Genomic DNA, 19,764 nt, shown 5'->3' with positions numbered 1-19,764 from the left:
GAGCCCGTCTGCGTGTGCAGGTGGGCACACAGGTGACATGAGTCCCCAGGTGTGGGTAGCCCCGAGTCCCCATCTGTAGCAACAGCTACAGTTTCCGGAACCTTTCAGAACCTGGCCCACGCCCTTCCCCCTGTCCCCCGAGGCTGGGAAAATTCCCTGGGGTTGACAAACAGCGAAGGCATTTTAGTCCTCATCCGTGGGCTCTTGGCAAAGCCCCCCGGGGCGCCCCCCCCCCATAGCCTGGAGCCCTGTCTTTGAGGATTTGGTCCCTGAGATGGTCCCAGAGCCTCCCGAGATCCACGAGAGTGGTGGCACCACTGCTGAGAGCTGCGGGCCTTTGGGCTGTTCTCCCTGCACCCCATCACTATTCCATGAGTCCTTTACACTGCCTTCACTCTTTTTCTCTATTTTGTTTTCCTCTTTCTTCTCTGATCGAATGAATTCGGCTGCCCTGTCTTTGAGTTCACAGATTTTTTTCTTCTGCTTTATCTAGTCTGCTGTTGAACCTCTATATTGAATCCCACAGGGGCCCAGAGGAGGTGTCCCCCCCCTCCAGGGTCTTCCTGCCCCCCCTTCCCACCTGCCCTGCCCCCTCCCCAGGGTTCAGACCTCCCCTCCCTCCCTCCACCAGGTACCCAACTGAAAAAGCAGAGGACTCAGAAGAAAATAAATTTAAATGCTTTATTGGGATTTGCGAGCGTTAAAAGTTAAAGACAAAACCCAAGCGGTGGATTCTGCCAGAAATAGCATGTTAGGGGCAAGTGGAGGCGAACACGGCCGCGGGATGGACTGGGCGGCAGGTGACACTCGGTGTTCTGCGCGTGGGGGTCCTCAGATGATGGCGTAGAGACCCAAGAGGGGGTCCTGCTGAAGACAGCTGGGGGGACTCGGGGAAGAGACACGATGGAGGGCCACAACCAGAGCATGGAGGTCAGAAGGGGCCCGGGTCAGGGTGGCGATGACCCACAGAGAGCTGCTCACTGGGGGACACAGAGGAGCCTCGGCACACGCCCCCGGAGCCCCCACCCGATCGAGGCAAACGGAACCCTGGGTGGGTGGCGTCTGGCTGAGTGGGCAGGTAATTTGGGGCGCCTCGAAGACAATTTGGATCTCAGGCCAATCTGTCTGGCTTCTCCGATTAAGACAATTTGGCTCTTTGGGCTTCTGTCCAATGGTCCAAATGGCCCACTCCCTGGGCGCTGGCCGGGGGACCCTCTGTGCCTTGGGTGGGCTGGCACGGACCGCCCCCTGGGTCGTGCCAGCCCCGTCACCGGGGCCCAGAAGCTTCGGGCCTCTAGATTGCTAGTCGGGCTGCCATGCAGGGGGGCTGCACTGGGGGCAGAGGCGGGGGTGAGGTAAACCTCCCAGCCGCCCGGGTCCCTGCCGCAGCCCTAGGCGCTGAGATGGTGGCTGGGTCGGTACCGCCAGACCCAAGGGCCTCGGGGCCCAAGCGACCCCAGCTGTCGGACACACTCGCAGCTCTCCTGCTCTGCGGGGCTCGTGCCCTCCGGACCTCTCCTACTGCCCGGCATCACCCCACCTGGTCACCAGGAAGCCCCGCGGAGCTCCGAGCTTCCTGGGGCCAAGACGGGGCACTGAGGAGGCGGGCAAGCTGTCACCGAGGGGTGCGGGGAGGGCTCCCCAGGTGCGCGGAAGGCGGCCACCTGCTCCCGCCCGATGGAGCCCCTTGCTCACGCATCTGTAGCCCCTTCCCCCCCGGCCGGCAGGGCCAGCCGGGGGCCTCACCTTGGTGGCCTCCGAGCACCTTCCTGACACCTGAAGAGACGCCTCCCTGATCCCTCCTCCGCCCCTCAGGACCCCCGGGGACCAGCCACCGTCCCCGGGGGCCAGGCCAGGCAGCGGCCGTCTCCATTCCCCTCTGACTTCTCGGGGGGGCACAGTGGCCAGCACCCCCGCGGAGGCTCCACTCTCCACTCAACCCAAGCGACAGGGACAGGCAAAAATCAAACCAAGGGTGATAAATGGCGGAGGGCAGGACGGCGGCGGGCGCCGCGGAGGTGACGGGTGGTTGGCTTCATGCGTTCCTTGTCCTTGGTCACTGCCCCCCTGTTACACGGGGAGGGGAGTAAGTTTAATTTGGTACATGAGCGCGTAAAAAGCTAAGGAGGGATCAAAAAAAAAAAAAAAGGAAAAAAAGCCCCAGGAGAAGCCAATTAAAGGGGGGAAATAGATCAATTGGCGTCAATTTGGGTTCCTGATTCGATCTGTAATTCTGCACGTCTCCTCGTCAATCCTTCCTCCTGACCGTTTTGTCCAAACCCTTGCTGGACCACTTCCTACCCCAGAGCATCCCCCCCCAGCCCCCACTGCCCCCCCACCCACCCCACCAACCCCCAGACTTCCCACACTCCCCATCACCCTTGCCAGCCTCCAGGGGGCCCTCATTTCTGACAGGCTCCCCCAGGAGGCTGGCAAAGATGATCCCTAGGTGTGCTGGGGGGGTCCCCAGATCTCACAGGAGCACACCTCGGGGGTCAGGCGATGTGGCAGGGCATGTCTTGCTCGGCCACAGCCATCTCCAGTCTGGCCAAACCCGTTCCTCACTCGGCACGATAGTAGGTGCGTGGATGCCAGGGGGGTCTGGGGGCATCGGGACTCTCACTGCAGGTGCCGTGGGGTCAGGACGGGTGCCGAGAAGGAGGGGGGATCTTCCTCATCTCGGAAAGATGGAACCACCCGCGCCTGAGCCTGGGACACACACCCTCCCACCCTAGGGCGCATCCCAGGGGACCGGAGGGGAGCACAGGACGTGAAAACCTCATTGCAGGGCAGCTTAGAGAAGAATTTGGGATGGAATGCGGTCTCATCTGCACAATGCTGGGTTTGGGTATCCCACATATCTGGGTCTGTGTGCGTGTATGGATGCACGTGAGGGCTGTGGATGTGTGTGAGCTTGTGTGGATGCGTGTGTGTGAGGGTGCGTGTGTGTAAGGGAGTGTGTGTGTGTGTGTGTGTGTGCCCGTGCAGGGTTGCATGTGGGTGCGTGTGCTTTCAAAGGTGAGGATTCAGACGTAAGATTTTGGAGTATGTGGGCGTTTATGCCAATTAAGTTTTATCTGCGCGAATTCGGGTTTTCTGTTCCGTGCACCGCTCCTCGGGTCTTGCTGGGCCCCCCCACAGCTCCATAGCGGTCTCAGTGATGGAAACGAGGGGGAGGAACAGGTTTGGGTCTTTGGTGTCACACTGCCAGAGCCCAGCGAGGGTTTGGTGAAGGAGGGAGATGGCTGGCGAGCAGTGACAAGCCTACCTGCAAATTTGGTGCCTTCCTTTCTCTTGGATGGTCAGCTCACAGCCAATTGAAGTCCAGGTCCGAAAGGAACGAGAAGGAAGGGTGGGGGCCAAATTCTTTTATTTTGCCAATTGTTTTGAAGCCAATTTATTTTTAGTATTTTTTTTCAGCTAATTGAATTTTTTTTTTTAGGGTTTTCTGGAAAGCTAGTTAGCTTTTCCGGTGTTGCTAAGAAGCCAATTCATTTCAAGGGGGCCGACACGTTTGTGATTGCAATTTTGGTTGGGTAATTTGGGGGTTACAATTTGGAAGAGAGAGCTAAAGCCAATTGGTTTTGTACATTTTCAAAGATTTTGTTGTGATTCCCTTAGCCCGATGGAGGGGGCCGAGGAGAGACCAGCCTGACGTGAGGAGGTTGGGGCACGGGGGCCAGGTCGGGGGAGTCCGCAGACAGGACGGTACAGAGGTTTCAGAGGTGGGACCTGATGGAAAGGTCCCGGTCAAGAGGAGGTCACGAGTGGATGGTGCCACTTTGCAGAATTACGACAATTTGGCTCACTTCCGATGGCCGGACGCCTCAAGAGAGGCGCCCCCGTGGGCGGCGGGGTCCTGGGTGGGCAGGGTGATCAGGGGACGGTGACGCTTGGCCTCTCTGAACACCTCCAGCTCCTTGGCGAGCGTGCGACCCCGGCGGGCTCGCAGGAGGGCAGGCAGGCCCCTGCGCAGGCGTTGGGCGGACTGCTTCCAGGTGTCATATTGGAAGAATTTGCCCACGGGGTATCTGGGGAAGTTGTCCTGAGAGGGGAAGGGCCGGTCAAGGGGTGCCTGGCCCCCAGCCCCTGGCCCCAAGCCACCCAGGCCCCAGGCGGACATCTGGGCAACCTGCTGGGGGCTGTCCCTAAACCTTCCATCGTGCCTGACATGTGACAGATCAGTAACTCCCCCGGCTTCTGGCCAACGCCACCACAGGGGAGCACGTGGCAAACATGTAAAGGACTCCCTAGCCGTGCTTCCAGCTAAGGAGCTGCCGCGCCCTGGTCCCCTGGCTTAGAGGTAACAGCCCCGAGGGGCTCCAGAGAGAGGGGAGGGTCCCGGAGACCCCGGTTTCCCTCACAGGGGCCGGGCCGTCCATGGGCTCAGAGCTGGGGGCTGCCCACGGGCCCAGAGCTGGGGGGCCGTCCACGGGCCCAGAGCTGGGGGGCCGTCCACGGGCCCGAGCTGGGGGGACCGCCTTACCGGAAGCACGGTCGGAGGGGTCGACACGTCCCTCTCGGACTTGGCGGGGGTGGCGCAGTAGGTCTCCAGCAGGGCCAGGTCGCAGCTGCGGAAGCAGCACTCTTCCACGATGCCACGGCTGCGGCGGTTCACGCGGCTTGCCGGCCTGCCTGGAAGTCCCACAGGAGGAAGGAAAGGGCACGTCAGCACCAGGGCCCCAGGGGGCTCCCCAGGGTTCCTCCAGCCAGCCCCCCGCCCCTGCCCTTGGGACAGGATGCCGGTCACCTTGCAGGGACAGCCAGCCTCGGCCCGGAGGGGAGGAAGAAAGCGAGAGGGGGGCGCGCAGGGGCCCCAGAAAGGAGAGAAGGGACAGCGGGTGAACGCGCTCCAGGACCAGCCCCCTGGCCTCTCGGTGCCTCCCTCGTCGTACGTAAAGTGGGCACGGCCTCCTGGTCCACCACCAGGGGCTGTTTGGAAAATGCACGGGGCCCGGCCCCACATCCTGGGATCCCAGGGTCCTGACCCAAAGGCCGACTGGGACCCAAGTGCCGTCCCCGAACCAACCAGGAGCCTGGGTGCCTGCGGCCCTAGAGACGCCGCCGAGACAGGTAGGAATGGGAGGAAGAAGGAGAAGACGGGAGGAGAGGAGTGAGGACCTGCAAAAACCACGCCCTCCTTTCTTCCCGTCCTCCCCCTCCCCTCCGCGCACAGGCTCCACACTCAGCTGCAAGGAATCCGCCATCGCTGGGGGGAGGGAGGGGAGCCCCTAGTAAGGGGTCCAGGTGCAGGGTCGAAAGGGCTGGGGGCTCAGCCCAGCCCTCCTTCCAGGGAAACCTGGTGCCAGGGGGCCACTCCCCGGGCAAGGGCCAGCCAGCACCAGATCGTACAGTGCCATCTCCTGCCCCCAAACGTGGCAGGAGAGAGAGGCCACAGGAGAAGCCAGGGCAGGCAGGGGCCTCAGAAGCGTCAAGAAGCAGGAATGCTTTTTAAAGAGAAGCTTTGACATGCCAAGACGGGCATTTACGGCCCATTTCAGAGAGTGGGTAAGTAAAGGCTGCAGAAGAAGATGCCTTGTGGTGGGTGACGGGCTGGTTACGATGAGCCTTACGGCCATTTTGCCTGCTTGCCCCAGCCATGTCCCCACTCACACCCAGCCCTGAGCGGTGTCTGGCTGAGCCCAGGGGGAGCACACACTCCCTCCCGCCTTGAGGGTCAAGAAACTGCCCCCCAGTTTCTCCTGTTATCCAGATGGACACTCTCCGGAACTCCCCTGACCCGTCCTACAGTTAAAGAAACTGAGGCCCAGATTGCTGGGAAGCGAGGGCAAGAGCCCACACCCCGAAGGAGAGGTCACCTCCAACGGGGGACCCGCCCTGCCACACCGGGCACAGGGGCAAGGGAAAGCGGAGGTCTCCATGTGCCCAGCCAGCTCCCGCAGGTCGGGAATCAGAGAGGAGGGCGAGGAATAGCCAAAGCACTCGGGCCAGCAGGCGGGCACCCTGCATTGTGCCCTGCCCCTCAGGTGCGGATCCCACCCAGCCCTGGGGGCCCCAGCGGTCCCCTCCTGTGGATGGAGCCCAGCGTCCCCCAGCACGTGGGGCATGCACACTCACGCCACCAGCAACATGTGCTTTTATTCTTATTGGTTTTCAACCCATTTGATTCCATTTGAAATCTAACCATCCATGGGTATCTGCCCGTTGCCAAGATGTGGGCAAAACGTGCGGGGAAACCAGTGCCCGCAGCCCTGCCCGTGGGCAGGTCAGGGAGAAGCAGGAGGGAAAGGGCTGCCTCCCTGCGGGGGCCTGGGTCACCCCACCCGGAAGCCCGGCCTCCAGCCCACTCTGCACCCCACCCGCACCTGCCACTTAAGGTCTGGTCCCCCTGTAGATACCACCGTCCACTCTCCCTCCCACCTTGAGTCATGTTGCAAGAAATCAGGGAGTGCGGGCACCGCCCAGGCACACTGTAAGTGCCTAATAAATGTGGACTGAAAGGGAGTGACTGTGCTCTCAAAGTCTCAGAGCAAGGGCCCCGGGCTCATTCACCTCCGAGGGGCCTCCCTGGGCCCGTCCCCCAGGCCAGGTATCCTGAAGGACCTGCAGAGGTGTCTGGCAGGCGGTAAGGAGGACTCCAGCATCTATCGAGCACCAGCTGTGTACACCCCTCCGCCCTTGCCCCGCTGAGCTACTTACTGAAGTAGAAGCCGCGGTCCCCGCAGACAAACTGGAGGGTGTCCACCAGCTCCCCGCCGCACAGAGTCTCACTGGGGCGGTAAGCAGCATAGCAGCACGAGGCGAAGGCCAAGAAGGCGAGCAGCACCAGCACCGACTTTCCCACTCGGATCCCCATTGGTGTCTGCGGGTGGAGACGAGAGGCGTGAGCCCACCGCCCCGCCACGGCCAGGTCCAGGCCTCTGCCACTGCCCGCCAGCCAGGGTGTCCCGAAGTGCTGGCCCCGCCAGGGGATGAGGGCCTGCTCCCTTTGGGGACACTAAGCCCAGCCACCCCCTAATTTAAAGTCCAGTTACAGTTTTAAAGCATGGCTTTCTCCTTAATCTTAATTGTTTTAACTACAGAAGAACAGGCGCTTTCACCGCTGAGGCAGGCAGGATGCAGAACTGCCCCACGTGAAGGGCTGTGTGTGGAGCACATCTTTGAGGGGCACCAAGTGCTAGTCAGTAATTTCACGTGGGGATCACTGCCCCCATCGTTATTACCGCAGGGGCTCAGCCACACCCAGAGCTGCAGGGGCCAGTGCTGGACACTGGACCTGGCCTCCATCCTATGATGTCATGGGGGCGGGGCCGGCACAGGGCAGCGGCCACTCCTCGGGCCTCCCAGCGCCAGCCAAGATGGCAGACGGCCCCACCCCAGCACAGAACATGTGCATCCCAGAGGACCAGCTAAGCAAGGGTGCCAGGAGGACCAGCCTTCCTCCCAAAGCAACAGGGGGGCTCTGCTGGGCCAGCACCACCCTTCTCCTTCCCGCACTGCCTTTCCCACCCTCTCAGTCTGCGGCTGAGCAAAGCCTGGGTCAAGGGTCCGATGGTCAGCACGGCGGTGCCAGCCACGCTCCCAGGAGCCTCCTTCTCCTACATCACATAGTCCCTCGACTCCAGTCTGCCCTGGGCACCCCAAACACACATAAAAGCCAAAAGCCTCCTTTCCAGGCCTCGCATCACACTACCCAGGGCCAGGGACCTCAAAGTCCCTCCAGGACCACCAGACCCTCTCCCCATTTGGGGTACCAAACCCTACCCCAGGAGCTGGAGAGAACAGGTCAGGCCATCTGGAGGCCAGACCCCAGGTCCCTCAGGGTACCATCTAGAAGGAGAGGCACGTCTCAAGACACACCCCTTTGCAAGGCTGTGTGGCTGCAGACCTGGGGCAAGGGTTAACCAGGTCCCCTAAGGAGTCGGGGGGCTTGAAAGGGACCTTGACTCCTCTTTAGACACAGCAAGCCACCCCTGCCCCTCCAAAAGGTGGAAGCCCCCCAGGCAGGCAGCCCCAGCCTGCCCTCTGCAGGCCCAGGTATGAGCCCCCTCTGGGGGGACAGTCACGGCCGGGTGCTCCTGAGCCCCGTGGCACCCGCAGGCTACCCTAGTAAGGGCCTGGGTGGAGCTGCCCACGTGTGTCCCTCTTAGGCTGTGCACCCAGTGAGCACAGAGGCGCCGAGCAGCACGCCCCTTGCCAGCCTGGAGCAAGGCTGCTGCATGCTGGGCCCAGGGGAATTTTGATGCAATAAATCGTGTAGGAAATGAGGGACTGAGGAGGAAGCAGTCTCGCTCAAGCTCCTGACGAGCAGGGCCAGCTCCACGGAAGGTCGAAACCGCAGCCTCGCTCAGCCCACCTCCTCCTCCCTGCACCAGACCCCAGCCTGTCTCCCGCCACCCCAGGGCCGCCCCCCCCCCCTCCGAATTCTAAAAACAAATTTGGCCAGCTAGGGAGTCGGTGCTGTCCGAGCGGCAGCTCCATCCTTCTGCAAGCCCAGCCACTTAGTGTGGGGTCCAGTGCAGGGCACCAGCAGACAGCAGAAGACCAGACGAGAGGCATGCAGCTGTGCGGGCCAGGTGAGCAAGCGGGCAGAGGAGGGAGGGCAGGGGTGAGAGGGCAGAGGCAGAGAGGAGGGACGAAGGGGCTGAGTGAGAGGCAGCGGGTAGGGGCCAAGGGGCTGAGGCCGGAGGCGCTCAGTAGCCGGCAGGCCGGAGCGGGAGGGCAGCGGGGTCCTCGCTCAACAGCCCTGGTTACCTGCAGCTGGACAGGAGGCTCGCTGGGGCTGGAGGAGGAGGAGGAGGAGGAGGAGGAGGAGGAGGAGGAAGAGGAGGAGGAGGAGGAGGAGGAGGCTGGAAGGCTGCCTCGGAGAAGAAGCTAATGTCCAGTTTGCAGGCTGGTCAGTGCCTCAGCTTTTATGTCTGAGACGGCTCCTCCCAGCCCCGGCTCCACCCTACCCCCACCCCTCTCCCTGCTGACCACTCCCCCCGCCCCCTTTGCTCCCGCCCCCTCCCTCCTTCCAGCCATTCCCTTCTCTGCGGCACCCCCAGCCGCCTTCCCCACCATCTCTTAGCAAAGAACGGGGGCTGGGGGGGCTCATCCTGCACCCCCAACCCATCTTGGCACCGGGAAATTGGGGGGGGTGCAGGGAGGGGGGCTGCTTTCCACCTCCTTGTATGGAAACTTCCATCTGCCCACTGCGGCAGGGGCAGTTACCCTCTCTGGAGTTGTCCACTCCTGCCCTTGAGCCCTGCACCAGGCCCTCTCTCCAGATTCCTGGCTGGCAATGTTGGGGACAGAGAAAGGGAGGCTGTAGCGGGGGGGGGGGGTGCGCTGCGAATGCGGTGTCTGGCAGGACTCTTTTGCCAACTCGGCCCCCCTTGCTCCATCCTGGCCCCGCCCACCCAGTTTTCCTCTCTCGGTCTTGCTGGCACTGAGTCAACATACCAGGGTGGGTTTCTGAGATTTGCGCCCGTCCTCGTTGCACTGCCCCCCGCCCCCGCGGCACAAATCACAAACTTTCAGCAACACCCCTTGCACCCGCAAAGCGACCAGGAAGTCGCCTTGCAGACAGCTCACACCTCCCTTGGCACTTCCCAAGTCCCCACCCCCGCCCCCCCACCCCTCGCCCCCTCCTCCGCGGCACAGGGCAGAGCGCGGGGTTTGCGACGCGGAACGTGACCGACAGCCCCCCACCCCGTCTGCCCCGGGCCCAGCCGCCCCGCCCGGCCCGGCCCGGCCCGGCCCGCACGCAGCTTACCTGGAAGCCGGCGCAGGGGCCGCCCACCTCCCTGCTGCGTATTGCAAACCGAACAGCGGGCGTTGGCCCTCCTGCCGGGCACTCCTCTGCCAGCGCCGCTCTGGCCGAGTCGCGGGGGCCGAATGTGCGACGGGGCAGAACGGGGGGATGGCTTTTTTGGGGGGGTGGGAAACTCGTCTGATTGTTTGGGGAGGACGGGCTGTCTGCGGGCTGGGGCGGGCCAGATGTTGTACTTTTAGGGGGGGAAAGGGTATCGGGAAATGAGGTCAGCTGTTGTATCAAGGATAGAGAGGGGCAGAGATAGTGAGAGAGACAGAGTGAACGTGAAAAGGGGGGGGGCCGAAGAGAGGGCGAGAGAGAGAGAGAGGACAGCGAGAGACGGGCAGGCGCACAGCGGGAGAGAACAGCGGAGAGAGAAACAGAAAGCGTATAATTAATCCACTTTGGGACGGCGAAGGCGAGAGGGCGGGCGTGGAAGGGGAGGGAGTTGGAGGCAAGGAGCTGGGGGGGGCGGGAGGGAGCAAAGGGAAGGCTGCGGAAGAAGAGAGGGGGCCGGGACCAGAGGCCGGAGAGGGGACGGGGAGCGCAGAGAAGCGAGGAAAGGGCGCAACGTCGGGGGCCGGGGAAGGTGCTGAGGGGGGCGGAGCGGAGGCGTCACCCGGGCCGCGGGCGCCCAGCTCGGTTTGGGCCGACGGAGCCCTCGGCCGTCGCGAGCCCGGGCCTCGGGGGGGGCGGCGGTGGCGGCGCCGGGGCCGCTCGGGACGCAGCGAGGAGGGGGAGCGGCCGGGCTGCGCGCCGGGGAGGGCCGGGAGGGAGCGCGGGGGATGACAACGCCGGCGGCCTGCGAGCCGGACTGCCTGCGGGGGGGACCGCCTCCTCGGGCGAAGCGGGACGGGCGTTGAGGTAGATGAGGAGGAGGCGGCGGGGGATCCGCAGGCCGGCGGAGCGCGACCCCGCCGACGGCGCCCGAGATGGGAGTCAGCAGCGTGGCGGCGGACGGCGTCGACGCGGGGCCGCCAGCCGGGTGGAGGCGCTGGCGGGCCGAGCGCGGGCGGGCGTGGGCCAGGAGGCGGGGGCGGCCGGAAGGGGGGGGGCCGGGGGCCGGCCTGGCCTCACGCAGCTCCGCCGGAGAGCAGGCGAACTCCGAGCGCCAACGCCCGGCTCTTATAGCCGCGCCACCCCGCGGCTCGGCGCCCGCTCGGGCCCCGCTGGCCGTGCGCCCGCGCCAATGGGCGCCCGCGGGGCCCTCGCCCCGCCCCCGGACCGCCCTCGCAACTCGAGCCAAGGGCGGGGGGCGGGCTTGGGGTCCCGGGGGGCGGCGGTCGCGGGGGGGGCTGTGGGGTGCGCGGGGGCGAGATTGGATTGGGGGCAGGGATCGGCAGAGTTCGAAAAAAATCCCGAATCGCCATTCTAAAGTGTTTGGGGTCCCCGTCTTAGGTTCCGGGGTGCCAAGGTCCCCGCATTAGTGCACGGGGGACGCGGGGTGACCAGGGTGGGCGGCGTCACATGCCCTAGCGACGGCCGGGTCCCCGCGCCCGGCCAGGGGGCTACGCGGCGAGGGTGCCCTGTCGGAAGGCGGGCGCAGGTGGCTCGACACTGGGTCGGGGGTCCCCGTGTGCCGCTGGGATGTGCAGGGGAAGTGGGGAGTCCCTGGGCGCGGGCGGGGCGCGCAGCCGCCACCTGCCCGAGCAGGCGCAGCACCTCGAGCCGCAGCCGGAGCCCGAGCGCCCCCCGGTGCCGCGCGGGAACCGGGGAGTAGCCTCGGCGGCCGCCAGGTGCGGTACGTGGGGAGGGCCGGCAGGGCCAGGACCGAATCTGGGCCAGGCATGGGGCCGGCCCGGGCTTCGCCTGCCGGGAGAGAAACGAGCAGGGCGGGAAACATCGCTCAAATCCTACCTGCATGACCGGGCTCACCGGGGTGCATCTAAGCAGCTCGCCTTTGGGGCCCACCCAAAATATCCGGATAATAGTTCCCCCGTCCTCAGTGCGTTGGACTTGCGTAGACTCGGGTTCAGCCCCAGGGGCCACCACGATAATTTGGGGGTCTGGGGAAACCATCTCCTGGAGAGTTTGGACGATGTAAGAAGTCGTTGTGATTTTTACCAAGTCAAAAACCACGCACGAGCCCCCGCGCCCCGCCCGCCCCCAGGAGCCCCGGCCGCCAGCGCCCCTCCGAGGGGAAGGGGCCGCCGGCGGCGGAAGCCCGCGCCCGGCTCGCCCCCTCGCTCCGCCATCAATCACGTCGCCCGCGCTCGGCGCGCGCCTCCCGGAATCCTCCGCCCGGCGGCTGGAGGCGCCGCGCCGCCCGAGCCGGGTGCGCCTGTCCTCCGCGTCCCTCCTACCCTGCGCCCTGCCTGCCCCGCTGGGGGGCCGCCGAGGCGCTTTCCCCACGACCGTGATCTTTGCAGAGAGTCAAACGAAAGCGGCGCGGGTTTCAGGGCGCCCGGCCCAGCGAGCGCGGCCGCCGAGGGGCTAGCCTGCCGCAGGCTCCCGCGCCCCGCGCCGGTGTCCCCGGCAGCCGCTCGGGACGGCGGGACGGCGGCGGGTGGGTTTGGGAGCCGGGCCGGGACGCGAGGCGGCGGGGAGCTCACCGCGAGGCTGGAGGCCGGAGGCTGCGTCCGCGGGCGCGCTAGGAGCCGAGGCAGAGAGCGAGCGCTCTGCAACGGGCGGTGGACGCGCTGAAGGTGAGCGAGACCCCGGGGGCAGTCCCCAGTGTCCGGGGGCAACGCCCAGTCCGTTGGAAGACCCGGGGACAATGCCCAAATTTGGGGGAAACTGGGGGCAATGCCCAGTCGTTTTCCTGGACGCGGGAGAAGCACTGCCTACGTCCTGGAGGACACGCTGCCGGGCCAAGTGTGTTTGGGGAACACAAGAGAAATTTTCCAACTCCGAGGAGCTCCGGGGACTTCGTAGGAGACGCAGAGAGGCCCAGAACCAGTGCCCGTGGTACGCGGGATTGGGGAAGCTGCAGAGACCGCGGCGGGGCCGGGAACAATGCCCAAAGGCCGGGAACGCAAGTCAGAGCCGCCTGATTTGCAGGCGAGAGAACGAGTGTCCCGAAGTGGGGACCCAAGGGAGGTTGCGTCGGTGTGGGGAACTGCGATTCATGACTAAATTCGAGACTCCAGAAGAAGAGTCCGAATCTGAGGACCGGGGAGATTTCTCCCTGCAACTGGGGGACAAGGGAGCCGCGTCTAAAATGTGGGGACCCCAGCATCTGGGTCAGCACGCTTGTGGGGGGTCCCACTTTGTGGGGAAGTAGGTTTGGGGATGACCCGAGGAAAATGCTCAGCGTGAAACTTGGGAGAACCCCAGAGGCGGACTGTCTAAAACTGGGGGAAGAAAAACAATGGACACATTTTGGGGATCTAGGCAAATCGTCTGTGCGGTGGAGAAGAGTGGAGATTAATTTCCACAACTTAGAAATTCAAGTTAGTGGCCTGGACGCTTGCAGCACCCAAGGAAAGTAACTTGCATAATTGCTGTGGCTTTTGAGAAAATTCTCAATGTCCTTTAGAGAATCAAGAAACACGATCTAAATTCCGGGCAACCTGGGGTGTGATCAGAACATTTGAAGAATGCAGAAAATCAATGTCCTTTTATATCTTAATTTTTTGCATTGGTTTCAATTAGTTTATTTTTGGTGAACAGGAAAAAAATATATTTTCCTGGGCACTGTCTGCATTTGGGGAACCCTAGTAAGACGTGGCCCAAGTTTGGGGGATCCATGAAAATTGTTCAACAGAGATTGGTACCTAAATTTCAGGGAACCTGGTTAGTAGCAAGGAAGCTTGTGGGACGCGGCCTATAATACCTGGGATTTCCAGGACCCGGGGGATATTTTTCGGTATCTGGGCAATTTCACTTTGGGAGGCCTGTGGAAAATTGCCTAAATTTAGGGGGACTCGGGGCAAGGATCATAAAGTCAGGGGACCCGTAAATCAATTTCAAAAAAAAAAAAAAAGTTCAATTCTTTTGTGGAGGGGAGAAAAAAAATCTCAGTTTATTTTGGAGGGCTGGCAGGCAGTATCTCAATCTAGAGGCCCCAGAAAAATCATTTTTGAATCTGGGAATCCAAAGAAGTTCTTCAAAGTCCTCAGGAGAATTGAAGGTCAATATCTAAGTTTTAGGGGGAAAGGATTAAGAGTTCCTAAGTGGTGGGGCCTGAAGAATCAGTGCCTGAAGTTGGTTATCTACAGGGGGTTTGCAGTGTCTGGGAGACCCAGAAAATGTCGGCTAAATTTGGGGTGACTCACTGGGTGCCTGGGATGCTTTGGAGCCCAAGAAATCAGTGCCTTTCTGTGACAGAAGTGTAACATTGAATGTGTTTGGGGGGCCTGGAGGGCAATGCCTAATGTTGAGAGCCCAGCGTGTCCAAATAGAGGAAAGGGTCCAGTGTTGGTTGGCCTGGGATTTGGGATCAGTTCTGAGTTTTAGAAAACCTGGATTCTTGTCAGTAAGCTCATGGGGCCCAGGGAATTTTTTAATATTCAGAATGTTATGAGGCGGAGAAAATATTCCGAATATTTGGTTACTGGGACACTCAAAAGAGCTTGGTATAACAAGATATAGGCTCTGTGAAAGAGTTTGTTTTGTGCGTGGTTTGACCCAGGGGGACCTGGGAGATTTGTGATTTGGGGGAATCTGCCTGTTCCACGATCACAATTGAGCGCACCTTGGAGAATTGCTCCGTGTGCTTTCGGGGCCTGGGTAACAGTGTCTAAATTTTAAGGAACCTGATTAGTGGCAAGGAAGCTTGGAGATCCCCGGAAATGAACGCCCCATATCTTCATGGCCCACCAAAAAAAAAAAAAAAAACTGGGGGGGTGGGCCCAGAAATCAATGCGTTTTGGGGACCAGAAATCATCCTCTCAATTTTGTGGAACTCAGGAGATCAGAGCGCAGACTGTTTATGATTCAGAAAGGGGATCGGCGTGCTTTGGGTGTAATGCCTAAATTTCGGTGGAGGTATGGGAAGCAGCGTTCAGACTCTGAGGGTCCCGGGGAAATGGCTTAGTGTGTTGCGGAGGTGGGGGGGAGGTGCCTAGGATTCTTTGTGGAAAATTTGGGGAACCCAGGGTGAGGCCAATACATTTGTGGAACTCAGCAGATAATGCCCCGAACTCTGGTGAACCAGGGGAACAGGGCTTCAGTGTGGGGGGCCCAGAACAGGGGTGGTAAGCTTGGGAGCCCCTGTCGTCCAAAATTACGGGGACACAGGAAGAGAGTGCCACTTGTTTGGGAATGATGCCTAAATGCCAGAAAAACACTGCACATTCTGGGGAGCCAGGCGAATTGGTCAGCCTGACCACAGGACCCAGGGTTAATGTTTAAATCTTCCTGAATAGGGTTTGCCACTGTGTAACTCTGCGGAACCTGGGGGTGGGGCTGGGGGTATATAAAATTGTGAAGAGCCTGGGAGAAAGCACCCAGTGAGTTTGGGGACCCAGGCCACTAGTGTAAACCTGGGAAAGCCAGTGGGGGTTATGCGTTTTCAGATCCCCAGAAATTAATGTCCAAAAAAACCCAAAGCAAAACAAAACAAAACCCCTTGTGACCTGGAGAAATGTTGAATGTACTGGGGGGACCTGAGCAAGGCTTAAATTTGGAAGAGACCAGAATATATAATGTCTGCGATCCGGAGGAGCGGGGAAGGTGCTGGGTGGGTTGGGACCCTGGGAATGGAGGGCTGCGTTTGAGAGGTTGAGCTCCGGGGCCCGGGGAAGCACCCGCCGCTGGGGATCCGCCGCCCCCGGGACTCGCGCGGAGCAGTGGCGCCCTCCCCGGGGGACGCGAGCGCGGATTGCGCGGCGGCGGCGGCGGCGGCGGCGGCAGCAGCTCCGGGGCTGGTGCGCGGGACTCCCAGGGGCGCCGTCCACCCCGGCTGGCACATCGCTTCTCCCGCTTTTGCCTCCTCGCCCCTGAGTGCGCTTCCGTGCAGAAGCCCGGCCGGGCGGGCGTCGGGGTGGAAGGGAGAAACCCGAGAGCCGCGGGGGAGCGATGGGGCGCTGCTCCCCCGGCGCTCCCGGGGCTCCGGGCTCCCCGCTCGGCCGCCTGCGAGGAGGCCCGCGGGCTCCCCGCCGCCGCCGCCGCCGCCGCGCCCCACGCGCTCCCGCGCTGCGAGCCTAGGCGAAGCCGCGGCCGGGCTGCCGCCGCGGGCAGGCTCGTCCCCGGCTCGGTTTGGGGGCCCGGGAGCACCCCCGGCGGCCACCCCCTGCTCGCCCCGGCGCTCCGCGAGCGCCGTCCGGGCCTTCCCCAGCCCCCAAACGAGAGCGAACCCAATTTTGTTTTGGTAATGCGGGGAAGCAGAAGGGCTGGGGAAGAGGAGGAGAAAGTGGGGGGAAGAGATGGGGGGCCGGCCTACACGGTGGCTGGGGGTCAGGGGTCTCCGTTCGTTTTTCTCGAAGAGAATTTTCATGAAAAGCCTCCCTCTCCGGGCTGTGAAAGCCTAGTTCCTTGAAGACAAACCCTGAACCCTACCCAGCCCCAAGGCCCTGGCGGGAACTGGATCACCCCCTCGGAGCTGGGCAATGTGGGAGGTGGGGGACAGCCACCCCAGGGGCATCTGTGGGTTGGGGGCGCTGTCAGAGAGGGGGTGCTGCTGGGGGCAGCAGAATGGCGGGGCCCGGGGACCGGTATGCCGGCCGTCGCTTGTCCCCGCTGTCACCCCACAGAGGGACCCCAGCTAGAAGGGGGGCACCTCAAAGCCTGACACTCTGGGAAGGCAGGGGTTAATGCCATTGGACAGGTGTGGGGACTGGGCAGGGCTGAGGCAGCCCTTTCACAGGAGCTTGGCAGGACAGGGAGGACACCCCCCCACCTATGAAAAAAAACAGCCCATTTTCCACCCAGAGCCCAAGGCACGTGGGGAATGTTCCCCCTTCAAATTCCAGTCCGTATCAATCACCCCCGTGTCCATTCCAAGAACATCTGGCCTGTCTCGCCCCCCCCCCCCCGCCCATCACTGCCCCCCTTCCCCCCTCCACCAGCTTTCTGCAGTCCCCCGCGTCCCTGGCTTTCAGGCCTATGCCTATAGGAGGGAGGGCGAGGCGGGAGCCTCCGGAAGGGAAGCCTGGCTTCGTAACTCCCTATTCTGTGGCAACTTGTAAATTTGGGGGCGAGGAGTATTTTTAAGTGCCTGTCTGCGGACCCGGCTGCCTGGGATCCCAGAGCAGATTTCAAGTCCTGGATGAGGGCCTCTGCTGCCCTTGGCCCTGCTCTGGGCTCCTCACCTCTCCAGGCCTGCCTCCCAGGCTCGGGGTGGCGGAAGGCTGGGACGTGTGTCAGTGGGGCCGCCTGGGCGCATCCCTGCCAGTGGCCCTTTGGTGAGCCCCTCCCCTGCTTTGTGCCCTGAGCAGGCGCCAGCCCTGGAGAAGCTGCCGCTGGTGCTTGCAGACCTGGACCTTGGAGGTAAGACGGCTGAGGCCACCTTGGGGTGCCAGGCTGGGCCATCAGGGCGAGGGGGAGGGGGGCAGAGATGCACTTCCTCCCCCTGAGGGGCTGCCTGCTGAACCCTCGCCTTATTTAGTCACGAGTTCGGCTAAAGGGGCAGGGTTGTCGGGGGCAGATCCGGGTCACCGCGGGGCTCAAAAAGGGCACTGGCCGCCCCCAGCCAGGACCAGCCGCCCAGGTCGCCCCGACTTCCGGCCCCCCACGGTAGGAAGGGACCTGCCAGCAAGCCTGGCATGTCGTGGGGCTGGGGTCTCCCCCAGCACAGGGCTTGGCTGGCAGGAACTTCAGCCCCAAGCGCCATTCCCCCCCACCCCTAACGACCTCCCCCCTCCCACCGTAGTGCTCCAGCCCTGCAGCAGCCCTGGCCGCCCCTCTAGATCTGCAAACCATATTCCAAAGAGAATAATCATCCCCCCAAAGATTCGCACTCACCCCAGCAAGCCCAGCCCCTGCACCCAGGCCGGCGGCTCCGATGCTCCTGCTTTGCCGGTTCCCTCGCTCCCGCCCGCCCTGCAGCCGGCCTTTCCCACTCCCCGGTTTCCTCCCCCGGCTCTGGCTCCGAGCTGGCCGCCCCCCCCCTCCCTGGGACTAAGCCCAGCATTTTACAAACCCGGCTCGTTCTCCGGGAGTCCCCTGAGCGCCCCTCCTTCACCCCCCCGCAGGGCACCCGCCACTGGGGGCAAGGACCCTGCCCTCCAATCTAGGAGGGACACCCGCTCCGGTCAGCCCAGCTGGAAGCAGGGGACCCAGGCCCCAGCTGGAACGCCAGGACCCGACGGCACAAGCCACCCAAGGCACAAGGCACCACAAGCCACTGATCAATAAACCAAAAGTCAGAAGTACGTATGGGTCGGTGTGCGGGCACCAGGGGAGGGGGCCAAGCAGGCGCTCTCGGGAAGGACCGAGGCGTTGCCACTATTGTACTATTTTATGTAGTGTCTGAACTAAAGACACCTTTAAAAAACATTCTTGGTTTCTCTCTCGGATGGGCAGACCAGCCTGCAAGGGGGCACCTGCTGGGTCCCCCACTGCAGGCCCTGAAGAGTGGCCTCTGTCGCTTTGGGGTCAGGAGCAAGCACACAGACCCACCCACCTCCACCGCCAAAGCTCTCCGAGAGCCTGGAGCGAGCACCCCTTTGGAGCAGCTTAGCCCGGGCCCCCACCCCGGTACCTGCTGCGTGAACCCTGCGGCCACCACCACGGAGCTGGCTCCAGAAGTGTCCAAGGAGCCTCTGGCCCCTGGGCCTTTCTAGTCACCCCCCCCCCGGCCCCCACTCACACACAGGAAGCCCTGCCGGACTGAACACAATGGAATCATGACAGCAGCACTCAGAGTGCCTCTCCCGGCCTCTGGTCATACCTCACTTGTGCCTCACAATTCTCAACAGCCAGGAGGGCTGCGCCTGTTGCCCACTTTGACAAACGGGGACACAGAGAGGTCAAACCACTGGTGTGAGGACACACAGGCAGCAGCCCAGGGCAGGGAGGACTGGGTCTCACATGCCCCAGCTGAGCCCAGCTTTCCTGGCGTCCCCTATTCCTCCCCAGCGTATGAGTTTTTCCCCTGTGCCCTCCTTCTTCCCCCCTCCTCCAATTCTGTCCTCACCTTGACCCCCTCCCTGGCTTCTCCCCTAGGCTGCCCCCCTCCCCCTTCCTCTGTCCTTCTTCTACCAGGAGCTCCCCTCTGAGGACCATGCCGCTGCCCAGACTGCAGGGGGCCTGCTCTGCCCACACCTGAGCCCCCCAGGGAGAGAGGCACCTGGAGCCGACCACCTGAATCCCAGATTGCAGCTGTGTGACTCTGAACACACCCCCAGCCCCTCTGAGCCTCCACTCCTTGTCAAAGGGGGGATGGGAACTGAAACTGCCTGGGGGGCTCTGAGCACCAGAGGAAATCAGGCCCCTGTACAGAGCCTGCTGCACAGAGATCTGTACCAGGGGACGCTGGGTCCTGCCCTGGGAGTCTGGAATCACTCACCTCTGCGGGGCTGGAGCTGACTGCCGGCTTCAGTTCTGAGCGGATGGGGATCGCCTGGGCCACAGGCCGCAGCAGCTGACCTCCGGGCTGGGGTCTCGGGTGGCTCTGGCCTGCTGCAGCTCAGGCCGGGGCTCGGGCTGCAGCTCAGGCTGGGGGGCAGCCTGGGCAGGGAGCTGACCCGGAGGAGATGTGGGGCCTTGGGGCTGGGAGCCGGAGTCCACCTCCTCTTCCTCAAGCTCAGTGGTGACTCTTCGGCCCCTGGGGAGAAGCAAAACGGTGTTCCTAAGATGACCGCTTTTAAAACAAATCCACCCCCCCCCCAAGCCAGGGCCCTGGTCCCCTGCCCCTCCCCTGGCTGTTGGGTGGAGAGGCCTGCAGGTCACCTTGTCAGGGTTTGGGCGGTGGCTCCCCTTCCGGTCCCTCTGGCTGCCCAGCTCTCCCTTTCTTAAAGCACTAGGGAAGGAGGAAAGTGCCCACAGTTCACCCAGAGCTGGGCTTCCCAGCAGCCAAGCCTGCACAGGTGCCCATGGAGGACACCTTCTTGTTGGACAGGCTGCCCCTTCCTGGGGTGGACTTCTGCCTGGGCATGGGGGCTGAGGGCTGCACACAAACAACC

At 62.8% G+C, this 19,764-nt stretch overlaps 1 protein-coding gene across 5 annotated transcripts; it reads right to left on the bottom strand.

Annotated features, from left to right (window-relative positions):
• Positions 1-3,353: 3,353 nt before the first annotated feature.
• Positions 3,354-18,405, bottom strand: IGF2 (insulin like growth factor 2). Of its 5 annotated transcripts, none has more exons than XM_061202283.1 (4): positions 18,342-18,405; positions 6,661-6,823; positions 4,487-4,644; positions 3,354-4,045 (listed from the first exon to the last, which is right to left on the bottom strand). In XM_061202283.1, the coding sequence occupies exons 2-4, from the start codon at positions 6,815-6,817 to the stop codon at positions 3,806-3,808; spliced, it is 555 nt and encodes a 184-aa protein (XP_061058266.1). In that variant the 5' UTR covers positions 6,818-6,823; positions 18,342-18,405; the 3' UTR covers positions 3,354-3,805. The 5 variants fall into 5 exon arrangements, with proteins under 5 accessions (XP_061058266.1, XP_061058262.1, XP_061058264.1 ...); XM_061202279.1 differs by lacking the exon at positions 18,342-18,405 and adding an exon at positions 11,615-11,779; XM_061202281.1 differs by lacking the exon at positions 18,342-18,405 and adding an exon at positions 11,615-11,779 and having other exon boundaries at positions 4,487-4,635.
• Positions 18,406-19,764: the final 1,359 nt, after the last annotated feature.

The sequence above is a fragment of the Eubalaena glacialis genome, chromosome 10 (assembly GCF_028564815.1).
Source record: "Eubalaena glacialis isolate mEubGla1 chromosome 10, mEubGla1.1.hap2.+ XY, whole genome shotgun sequence".
Classification (NCBI taxonomy): Eukaryota; Metazoa; Chordata; class Mammalia; order Artiodactyla; family Balaenidae; genus Eubalaena; species Eubalaena glacialis.
Note: the sequence above shows the minus strand (reverse complement) of the source record. Positions and strands in the feature narration are given on the sequence as shown.